The following is a 12,037-nucleotide window of genomic DNA, read 5'->3' on the forward strand; positions in this document are numbered from 1 at the left end:
TATTTTTTTTATTGCTGAATATTATGATCATCCTGTGGCACAGAATGATACTGTTACCACCTTGTTCTGACATTGAATGGACATTATTTTTTTTCCAGAGCGAGCATTAGGCCCATTCTCAGAAAATGAAGCAGTTTCTGTCTAAGAAAATTCTTTGTTTAATTTCATTTGAAAAAGTGACTGCTGATCTTCCAAGAAACTATATTTTTCCCCACCTCAGGCCTACCAGCTACCAGCACTGTAACCCCAATAGCGTTACACATTGCACATTGTTCAGCCCTTGCACAGTCGGGAATTAATTTGCTTACAATTTGAGTAGATAACTGAGGAAAGTTTGGTAGTATCTGGTTGTTACTGTTTTGCTTCCTTGTAATAATTCACGTTATAATTGGATGCAATTAGAATATTAATAAACCATGATGATTTTTATATTTTTAGCTTGACAAGGCAAATACAAGTACAAACATGATAAAATACTGAAAGATTGTAACATAGCTTTGTTTCAATGTTCAACAATCACATGGACAATAATCTTTTATTTAATTTACACTTTTTGCATGGTGTCCTGAGATTGAGCCATTAATGCTCTAGTTAGTTTTCTTTGCTTGTTTGATAAGGGCCTTTTTATGCTTTATGTCATGCTGTTATATCATTTTTATGTGGTTCTGGTTCCAGGTCTGTATCCTTGTGTCATGATAGACTATGGCAATGTTCCATTGGGAACAACCTTTTAATGATTCCGGATGCAAATGCAAATATCCCAAGGGTCACACATTTTTGCTGGTTTTCCTGTCTCACATATGCGTTTATGTGCATGTTTGCCCGCCTCCTCTGGGTTGCTCTGAGGACTGTAGTGATGCATCAAGACATCCACAACCTTGTATGTTTCCTAGTGGCAGCATCACAAGATAGGCCTGGTTTGGGAACGCCAGGGAATGTACCATTTGGTTTGCTGAGTGAGGGGGAGACACCTTTTCTTCTCTCCCCCACCCCCCCACCCTTTTTAGGTTGGTGTGCTTGACAGTCTGAAGGACCCCTGCTGGTTGTTAATGTCTCTCCATAAACATATTTCAGTATGAAGCTCAGGCAATTTTATTTTTATTTTGTTTTTGTTTGAGAATCTTAAAAAAAAAAAAAAGTTAATTATTTGTGCTTGAGGTGCAGCACATAAAGAATATTAAAGAATGTTTAGACTACATGTGTGTGTGTTTTAAATGCTGCTGTTGATGTTTAAGTCAGAAATTGCTTGTCCAGAAGCAACCTGTTTGGTTTTCTTTGTGTACTGATGTGCTTGTGTGCTCACAGGGAGACAGCTTGTAAGGCAGTTTGGTGTGCATGTTTGTGTTTGTTCAAGCTGTCGATAGTTTGCTCTTGCCGTTTGTTTGAGCTGTGTGTGTTGTCTGTACACAGGAAGTCTTATATCTCCCCTTCTGACCTGACCATGTCCCAGTTTCAGTGAGATGTTGTGGTCTATGAACTAACCAGTGGTATAGAAACTAACAATAGTGCTATTTTATTCTCTTTCTTAACCTTGTTCACACTGACAGATTATTTTTTTTCTTTTTCTTCTCGCTGGCGGTCAGCTGTATTGTTGATTGTTGTAGGTGTTCCTATTAACTGAATGCCATAACGTTTTAGGTGGGCTGCACAACTGGACATACATTAACAAAAATAGGCCACATGAAAGTATTGCCAGTAAAAATAAGATTGTAATTTGTTCTTACAAGAAGTTCTTGCCATTTGTAGTGGGTAAAAAATTGTGCGCTAATCTTGAAAGTGTATGCAAAAGCTAATTCGCAACCTAATGCATCTGTTTATGTATTGGGCTGTAGATACATGTTGTGCAGTGTATGTTTGTGCATTAAACTTACAAAGTGGTATATAGGTTTTTGTGCATTTTATCTCATGCATCTGTAAACTGTGGTGTGCATCACTGAGAGGTTATGAAACCATTTTAATCTAGGCTAATGATTGGTGGAATATTTCATCCAGTAATTTGGAGTAGTGGCTTGTTTTTGTCTCTTTATATTTAAAGTCATTCTGTATTTGTATTAATAGCCTATGCTTTGATTATGGTAATGTTTGTTGAAATGTGTTATGTTTTTTTTAATGTTTTATGGACTTGTGGATTTTACCTTCAACCTGCCAGGGACTACAGATGAAAAATAGCCTGTATGGCTAAATCTGGCACATTTACATGATGGACTTGAGTGCTCATGTTAATTAATGTGCATTGTCCCTTTTAAAATGAATTAATTCAAATTCAAATATAGGCCTAAGTGACTGGGTCACTACAGTGCTCCAGACTTTGTTGTGAACTGGCCTGTGGTTTCATGACACTTTAATGGTGACTAAGAACTTTCTACATGGCCAATAAAATTGTATTCTTTTTATGGAGAGAGCAATGTGTGTGTTTTTGGCTGAGAGTTATCCAATGTTTGTTTTAAGTAGGGATGTGCGCTACGACTAATTTCATTACAGTTTAAACGGAAATTTTGCAACCGACTAGTCAACCCCGCCCCTCCGGAGACAGTCTGTATATGCGATCCATTTGAAATAGACTACTTAAACTATTAAGTCAAATCCCATACTAAATGCCACTAAAATAGGTACGATTGATGATCATTGTATATTAAACTTGAGCATTCACTTAAAGCAGCAGTCCGTAACTTTTGCCGCTCTAGCGGTTAATAAACAGAAGTGCATGCATCTTGCGGATAAACATTGTAGCCGAAGCTACTTCTCTCTGTTTGTCAATGACGAGTCATGCAGGCACTGGGCTACTCCGCAGTGGTAAAGCCCGTACCAGTCTAAAATTTTCTGAATATAAACACTTAATAAATGTGTAGCGTAGTGACTCAGGATAAGACTACAACATGGTTTGGAAAATGGATTCATGATGTTCGCTTATATACATTTTATATAAATCGCAAGAAAAGCCTGGCGTACAACTATACATTATTTAAGCATATTCTCTTCATTAGGATGTTGAAATTGAAACTGTTCAAGTGTCAAGTAATTTTCATTGATAATGTTTCTCCTTTAATCCGATATAAAATTTTATACTGTATCCCTCATAACCGGTAGTATAGCAAGCCTATATGCACGTTTAATTGTTATACTAGTTTGACATGACATAGAAGAAAACGGAAAAGTTTCGATTAGGCTGTCATAATACTCCGTCATCTTGCTCATCTTACGAGTGGACATTTCTCTAAACCCGCCGCTTGTAAAATAGTAGTATCGTTTAATCAACTAGTCTGCTAGTCTCGCGCATCCCTAGTTTTAAGCCATCCTAGACTCCTGTAAAAGTTTCAGGACAGCCTGAATTAGTCAACATGGCATGAGGAGAGAATGCCAGAGGATAGCACAGCACTTTCCAGACAGTGCTCGGTGTATTAATGCAGGTTTAAAACTTTAAGGGGACATTTGCTCAGAAAGACTAAGACCTGTCTGGTACTACAATACACTGCCATTGGTGATTTGTTATATTTTCTATTCTCTTGGTGTTTGAGAAACAAACCTACAATTCAGTATTAATGTACTCCATGGTAGTAGAAATCTCATGACCATTTCATGAACATTATGGTAATCATGCTCTTCTGTCTCTCTAAAGAAATAGGTAGTAGAGCAAAAAGGTTATGTGTTGGAGAGCGGCGGTTGCCCTACAGCGGTGCAGATTGGTGTTCAGGGGGAGAGAGCGATGAAGATGACCCAGGATTCTTCAGTACGTAGTTTCAGTATTTCATTTATTTATTTGTCTATTGTATTTGTAATAAAGTGCATGTAAAGTATACATTAATATTTTTTACCTTAAAAATGTAGGTATGAAACTCTTAACGGTTATTGTGGTCACCTGGTAGCTAGATTTATTATGTAATATCCACATTCAGATCAAGCATTTGTAATAACTTGCAGTATTCTATTGAAGAACTTTTGCATAATTACTAATGCAATCTTTGTGAATTTACGCATTAAACTGGAACTGCTAGGATTCACAAAGTTGTGTACATAACCATACAAGCATTTGACTATCAATCCGTCATTTTAGTTCCTTGATTATAGTGAGTAGTAAGAGTGTAGTACTTTCAGATGTGTTTTAACAGATTTTTCCAAATGCATTCTGTTGTTTTTCCCAAAAATGTGAAAATGCAAAAAGTCTGCAGATTCTTTTTGTGCATGCACATCACTGAATGGAATGATTGGCAAAATGTACCTTATTGTGGCTAATGCTATTTGATAATAACCATAACATTTATTATGTTTTGCACAGACTGTAACTCCACTGACATAAAGCCAGATCCAGGTGCTCTTTCTGCATCTACGCCTACCCACAATACAGTTGGAGGACAAAGCACAACGTCTGAACTGGGGAGTGGGCAGAAACCAGGGTCAAAGGTTGTTTACGTCTTCACCACAGAGATGGCCAACAAGTAAATATATTCTTGTTTGTTCATTTTTTTATTTAATATTTGTTGTCTTATTAGAATTGTGAATGTGTGCTAACAGACCTAAACAGGATGCCCTCAGGTGCACTGCTAAACTGCAGTTGTTTTGTGAAATCATAGTGTCAAGGTTTTGTCAGTTCAAAGAAGCAAATCCCACTATCGCTCTTTCGCATTTCCTTTTTGCTGAGCTAAGAAATGTCTAAAAGTAGTAGTGGTAAAAGATGAAAGTGTTTGAGCACTGACAGCAGCATGTTTGCTTAAACTAGACCCTCAGATGGCCAGATATTAGGTGACAGGAGCTTTCAGACGTTCTGTGATCATAAGAAGAGTCTCCCACAGAGCAATGCCATTACTGCTCTGACATCACACTAGATGGTACTGAGCCCAGTGTCAAATTCTTCTGACTGTTTGTCCATCTTCTTGACCTGTTGTTGTAAATGTGGATAGGGTCTGCTCTGCTGCATGGACATTAACAGTACCCATTATTAGTTTAAGTGGTGAGAGTGTTCTAAATAATAAAGCTGAATTGTGTAATTTCTGTGACACTATCATCACCGAACAGAATAGCAAAAAGTCCTCAAATTGGTTGAGCCAATGTCGCTGTGTTGTGACTATTTGGGATGCTTAAACAGAGCAATGATATGATAGTGCCACAGATTCAGAATGCTTAATTTTCAAGAAAATCAACGAACAAATTATTTAGTTGTTTTTACACATTAAACTGGTATTGGTGATTTTAACAAAAATGACTTGCTTTAAAAAAAATTAGACATGAAAAGTTCCTCAGAGAAGACATTTATTTTTCATCAGTGCAGTTATACAAAGCTTTGACTATGACTCTTTTCTTCCCATCTCAGGGCAGCAGATGCAGTCATAACGGGGCATGTAGAAAACATCATCACTTACCACATGAATAATATCTCTAACGGCAAGGGTGGAAAGCCCCAGCTCCCCCTGGTAAGAAAGGACATCAAAGAATTGTGTTTGCTATAAATGTCATGATTTTCACAGACACATTGTAAACGTTTTTTTCTTTTCTTTTTTTCTTTTCATGTGTCTGTTTTAGAACAATCAGATTGGGTCCCTCAGAAGTGACACTAAACAACAGGGAGTTCCATCCCAGCAACAGCCCTCATCTCTCTCCAGTGATCAGAACCACCAAGCAGCCTCTAAAGTAGCGCAGTCAGGCCAGCAGCAACAACCTCAAGCGCAACCCACCCAACCTCAGCAACCAACCCAGGGGGCAAAACCAACAAGCCTCCCTCCAGACAATGCACCTTCAGCTGGTATGGACTCTAAGAGCCTCCCTAGCAGTAGCCCACAGGATGGTGCTGGATCCCATGATGGTAGCAACTCTGCAGGGACACCTGGTAGCCAGGCCTCCAACCAGCCTCCCAATGCTGGCCCTCAACAGAGCTTCCCATCCCTAGATCTACCTAAAGGGGCAGATGCTAAGCTCACAGCGCAACACCACCAGCAGCTGGCTCATGAAATCATGTCTAGCATGGGGGACAACTCTGAGGGGCTTTCCCAAGAGCAACTTGAACACCGGGAACGTTCTTTGCAGACTTTACGTGATATACAGCGAATGCTCTTTCCAGACGACAAGGACATGGCTTCGATGGGCCAAGGAAACATGGTTGGACCTCCACCCAATTCTGCAATGATGGAAGGAGGGCCCAAGAAACCAGAACAAGGGCCTCTCCAAGCCATGATGGCTCAGTCACAAAGCCTTGGGAAGCCAGGTGGTCCAGGAGGACCACGTCCTGATGGGCCTCCCTTTGGTCCACCTGGTCCTAGGGACATGCCCTTTTCTCCAGATGATCTTGGACCCCCGCCACCAGGTCCAGGACCTATGAACTCGCATCCTGGTGGAGAGCATGGAGACCATATGACTCCAGAGCAGATAGCCTGGCTAAAACTGCAGCAAGAGTTCTATGAGGAGAAGAAGCGCAAGCAGGAACAAATGCAGCACAGACCAATGGGAGACATGATGCTCCATCAGGGTGGACCTAGAGGAATGATGCGAGGCCCACCACCACCCTACCAGATGAATCCTGGAGAGGTGTGGGGCCCTGGTGGCCCTGAACCATTCCCTGACCAGATGAACATGGGCCCCAGAGGGATGCATCCACACATGCAGAGGATGCCTGGCTTCCCAGGTATGATGAACCCTGATATGGATGGAGGGCCCAATGCTATGCCCAGACCTGGAATGAACTGGCCTGATGATATGCCCAAAATGAGTGATGGGAGGGGATTCCCTCCTGGCCAAGGCATGTTTGGAGGTCCGGGTGGAAGAGTGGAAAGATTCCCCAATCCTCAGTCTGTACAGGAAGCTATGTTCCATCAAGGTATGGGTGATAAGCAAGGCATGGGTCTTACACCTGGCATGATGATGGAGATGAATCGAATGATGGGTAATCAAAGACCCATGGAGCCTGGAAATGGAGGTGGCATGATGTTTCCCAGAATGCCAGTTGATGGTCCAATGAGCCCCTCCTCAAGAATGGAGTTTGTGAAAGGTCTTGGTCGAGACATGGGTGAATTTGGCATGGGGCCTGGTAACCTCAATGTAAACATGGGCCCTAGCCCTCAGATGATGCCCCCTAAGATGAGAGATCCACCAATGAATCTTAGTCCAGAGGAAATTATGAAGATGAGGCAAGGTGGAGGTCCAATGCCTGAGAATGTGATTTCTTCACAGAGAATGATGCAGGGGCCTCCTTTCCCTGACCAGCCCCATCCAGGAGACCTCAACATGGGACCCAACCGACAGTTCCCTGGCATGGGTCCCCAAGGCCCTGGAAATCCCAGAGGTCCCAGAGGCGAGCCACCCTTTCTACCTGACCAAAGAGGTAATGTGGGTGGAAATGGACGTCTTAGTCATATGCCTCCTTTACCACCAAACCAGGCTCCCAACAGCTCAGGGCTTCCGCCCGGCCAGAGGAATATGAGTCGCAAGCCCTCAGATCTGAATGTCCAGTCTGGCCCCGCTAACTCGCCCAATGTCAACCCGCTAAAGTCACCAACACTGCGGCAGGTCCAGTCTCCAATGCTGGGCTCACCATCAGGTAACCTCAAGTCTCCACAGACACCGTCCCAGCTGGCTGGTATGCTTAGTGGGCCTTCAGCTGCAGCAGTAGCAGCAGCGGCAGCCATTAAATCTCCTCCTATGATGGGCTCAGCAGGGGCATCACCCGTCCATATGAAGTCACCCTCGCTCCCTGCTCCCTCCCCCGGCTGGACGTCATCACCCAAGCCACCCATGCAAAGCCCAGGAATCCCTCAGAACAACAAACCTCCCCTTAGCATGACGTCACCAAATATGATGGGCAGTGTAGAGCAAGGTAAAATAAAAATTCTTGCCTCCTTTATTGACCATTGTGAATATTGTATAGGTTTACTTTTTAGTAAATGTTCATACGCCATATTTTTTGTGGATGCAGAAACTTTGAAAGGCTCTTTCTGTTTTCATGTGGTCCCAATTATTCCTGCTAATACTGTTACAGCAGGACTGTTTTAGTAATGTTTTTGTAGCAGCTAAGAGATGTCAAATAAAAGGTCATTGGTAAAAGCTCTTCATCCTTCCATTTCTCTCCTCTTAACCTCTTCTCCTGTTCTCAGGTGGTAATCCTCCTCCCTCAGCTCCTCCATCCAGTAGTTCCTCCAGTCAACCAGGTGGTATGAATGTGCAAGGAAGTCTTCCATCCAGCAGCCCCTACACAATGCCCCCAGAGCCAACGCTATCCCAAAATCCTCTTTCCATCATGATGTCCCGCATGTCCAAGTTTGCCATGCCCAGTTCTACACCTCTCTACCATGATGCAATCAAAACCGTGGCCAGCTCTGATGATGACTCGCCGCCTGCTCGATCGCCAAACCTGCCATCTATGAACAACAGCATGCCCGGTAAAGTCTATAGGAGTTAATGAATATGCGGTAGCATTATCTGTGTCATTTCCTGGAGGACTTTTCCACTAAATCACAATCTTTTTGTTCTCTTTATAGGTATGGGTGTGAACCATCACCCAGGTCATCCTCGAATGATGACGCCTAACTCTTCTGGCCCCATGCCTTCCCTTAGCCCAATGGGGATGAACACTATGGGCTCCCAGCCACTTTCCCATGGCATGCCAAACCAGATGCCCTCGCCCAATCCCATGGGCCCTAATATGCCTCCTCATTCTGGGCCTATGGGTCCAGGCATGATGCCTCATGGTATTATGATGAACCCAGTCTCACAAGATCCTGGCATGGTCAACAACCAGATGATGTCACAGGGACGTATGGGTCTTCCTCACCGAGGACAGGGCTTCCCCCCTGGACAATCACCTCCACAACAGATCCCCTTCCCTCACAATGGTCCTGGGCACCAAGGTGGCTTTCCTCATGGGATGGGTTTCCAAGGAGAAGGGGGCCCACTGAGCAGGATGAGCAATATGCCTCATGGACCTGGCGGTGAGCCAGTTATGTGTAAACCTAATACTCCAGGAGGCCAGGAGTTTAATAACATGCCTGGTGTCTTCAATGATTCGGATCTACACGAGGTCATGCGACCAGGTGCGTCAGGTATCCCTGAGTTTGACCTCTCTCGAATTATCCCTTCAGAGAAGCCCAGCCAAACTCTATCCTACTTTCCTCGTGGTGGGGATGCCCCTGGTGGGAAGCCACCACACCCGTCTGGCCCACCTGGCTTTCCCCAAATGCAGGGGATGATGGGTGAGAGCAACCCAAGGATGGGCCTCCCCATGCAGGGAATGGGTGGTCCTCCTGGCCCTGGACATATGGGACCACAGGACATGCCCATGGGTAATCCAGGCCACAACCCTATGAGACCCCCAGGTTTCATGGGTCAGGGTATGATGGGGCCTCAGCACCGGATGTTGTCTCCTGGCCAGCAGCCAGGAATGATGGGGGGCCCTGGAATGATGCAGGGAAAGGAAAGGCCGATGTATAACCACCCTGGCCCTGTAGGCTCTCCTAACATGATGATGTCACTACAAGGGATGAGCGGTCCTCAGCAGACTATGATGATGCCCTCTCAGATGAGGCCTCGAGGAATGGCAGCAGATATGGGCATGGGATTTAACCCTGGACCAGGGAACCCTGGGAATTTAATGTTTTGAGCCTCCATTACAGTTATTAACAATCGAGAAACTGTGTAACCTGTGAAATAGCAACCTTCGTAATGAAATACAAAAAGAAACTGTTCTTAAGCAGATATGTATGGAAACCAGGACATTTTTTGTGCACATACACACCCTGACACCTGGTTAGAACAAGGTTTATAGCTTACACAGCGATGGGTATCCATCGCAAACACATAGATGTGTTCACAGGGAATCTTCTCCAATGGTAAAGTCATTTAACAGGTGGAAGTGCGAGAAGCTAATTGTGCTTTCCTCAGAGTTGGGCTCAGGTCTGGCACCATTTGGAAGGTACTTTTTCTCTAACTTGGGAATGTATATGGAATTTACAAGACTGACTCGTGTCAAGGATATTTGCTTGACATTGTGGCATGATGCCACATATAAGTCTACAGCAAACCAAGTATGAACGTTTAGGGGCTTCATTGTACTTTTATACATGGGTGGAAACCAATAAAGATTGTTGAAAAAAAAAAAAAAAGTCCAAGAACTGAAAGAACAGACATGAAAATGGAAAAGTCAAGGAACATTTTGTCACAAGGTGCACCGTCTTGGCTATATGTTTACATCTCATCGCATCACTTCCCTCCAAACAGGAAATGCTCTTTATATGTGTGTACTGTACTTGTGTTGTTAAAGGGATTCTACCAGTGATTTCTATAGTTTTTTTTTTCCATCTTCATTTGTAAAGGGGGGATTGAGGTGGTTGTTTGTGGACAGTAGGTGACACAACAGCACCACAAAATACTGTGTACTGTGGTGCGTACAGAATATTTTAAATTTAATTTTCTTTGCTACTCCAGTGTATGATAAAACCAAACTAAGACCTCATACAGATCATAGTATTATTAAAAAAAAAGCACAAACAAGAATTAACTGTAAAGAATAAAGTGTTTTCTTTTCTCCTTTTTTTAATTGTAGAAAAAAACACTTTGACCGTAAGTAGGAGCAGTAATCAGATTTATGCAGTGTGGTCTCCCGTTCCTGTTTTAGAAACTTCTGTAAGCTGGTCTGGGTACAGGTGAGGGTGACTCTGGAGGGGTGTTTTTGAACCCCGTAAACCAGCACTCAGTTCTGCAGTGACGCTCAGGCTACTGTCTGCATATCCGTGTCTGTTTCGACAAGGACTGTCGCTGTTTGCCACCACTGCGGAATACATTGAAAAGATTTTTTTTTTTTTTTTAATTGCTTGGCTGTGTACAGCTATACAGTGCGGCGCTGACAACATCAGAGCTACTGGAAAGTGGGCTTTCTTTTCTTGGTTCTTTTTTTGTAGAAAACAAATGATTATTAAAACAAAAACAGAAAAAAAGCTAATAGGTTGTCCTCTTGTCCCTGCCCCTCCTGTGTTGATGCTCGTCATGTGTAACTCCATTGAATTTGGTACTGAACCACTTCCTAAGACTGGGCTGTGGTGTTGGACGACAAATAAAATATATTGTTTGGTATAAAGAGTCTCAATGCCTTTGTGTATATCTCATGGCTCTTTATGGTCTTCCTATGCCCCCTAGTGGGATTGTAGGGTATTAAAATTTGACTACCAGTTGCACAAAACCAATAAGACATGATTTTTGTGATCTGTTATGGTTTGTATTTAATCATGTTTTCTTTAGGATTGAGCTAGGATGTAACATTTCATCCATTTTAGAAGTGGTGTAGCAAGTGTTTATGATCTAGTCTGGTACTAAAAGGTTTTAAGTTGTAATGTAAATTCCACAAAGTGACCCTTTTTTGAGCAATGCATTTAACATGTAATAAGCAAACTTCTGGTTGCTTTGGATAAAACCATCAGGTAAATAATGAATTTGTGATTACTTATGTTCCCAGCTGAATTTACACTTTGTTTTGAAAAATTGTGTAATTCAAAGCAATGGTTTTAATATGGTAACTTTGCAAACTACACTTTTATATAATTAAAAAAATAATCAATTTATTTTACAATGTTATATGTTAAAATTCACCATCTACAGATTCTATATAGCCAGCTTATGGATACAGGGCAGTCATGGCCTAATGGTAGGACTCAGACTTGTAACCCTAAGGTTGTCGGTTTGATTCTCAAAAACGGCAGGAAAATGCAGCTGGGGAAGTGAATGAACACAGTGCTCTCTTCCACCCTCAAAACGCATGACTGAGCTCAGCTGCCCTTGAGCAAGGCACCTAACCCCCAATCGATCCCCGGGTGCTGCAGTAAATGCCTGCCCGATGCTCCGGGTGCGTGTGTCCAGCATCTGTGATGCGACTCTATTGGAGAAAAATGGGTAAGTTTACCAATACTGGGTGAGCACATGCAGTGAACCCTGAAGAAAAGTTATAAACTTGCTTAAAATTGACATTTATCTCTGCGTGTTTTAATTCAGATATTAGCCATGTTGTAAATGGAAATATTTTGCCTTTTAATTTCAATTGTAATATTTCAGGTAAATTCTTTAGTTGAAT

The 12,037-nt window shown here is 42.6% G+C and overlaps 1 protein-coding gene across 4 annotated transcripts in view; it reads left to right on the forward strand.

Annotated features, from left to right (window-relative positions):
* Positions 1 to 11,048, forward strand: part of bcl9 (BCL9 transcription coactivator) — a 111,938-nt gene extending 100,890 nt beyond the window's left edge. For all 4 annotated transcript variants that reach the window (XM_081361867.1, XM_081361866.1, XM_081361868.1 and 1 more), the window contains 6 exons: positions 3,617 to 3,727; positions 4,274 to 4,433; positions 5,306 to 5,405; positions 5,515 to 7,798; positions 8,076 to 8,360; positions 8,460 to 11,048. In XM_081361867.1, coding sequence (XP_081217993.1) covers positions 3,617 to 3,727; positions 4,274 to 4,433; positions 5,306 to 5,405; positions 5,515 to 7,798; positions 8,076 to 8,360; positions 8,460 to 9,577 — 4,058 coding nt within the window. In that variant the 3' untranslated portion in view covers positions 9,578 to 11,048. The remainder of the gene's footprint in view (positions 1 to 3,616; positions 3,728 to 4,273; positions 4,434 to 5,305; positions 5,406 to 5,514; positions 7,799 to 8,075; positions 8,361 to 8,459) is intronic.
* Positions 11,049 to 12,037: the final 989 nt, after the last annotated feature.

Source organism: Scardinius erythrophthalmus (genome assembly GCF_964197995.2).
Source record: "Scardinius erythrophthalmus genome assembly, chromosome: 3".
NCBI lineage: Eukaryota > Metazoa > Chordata > Actinopteri > Cypriniformes > Leuciscidae > Scardinius > Scardinius erythrophthalmus.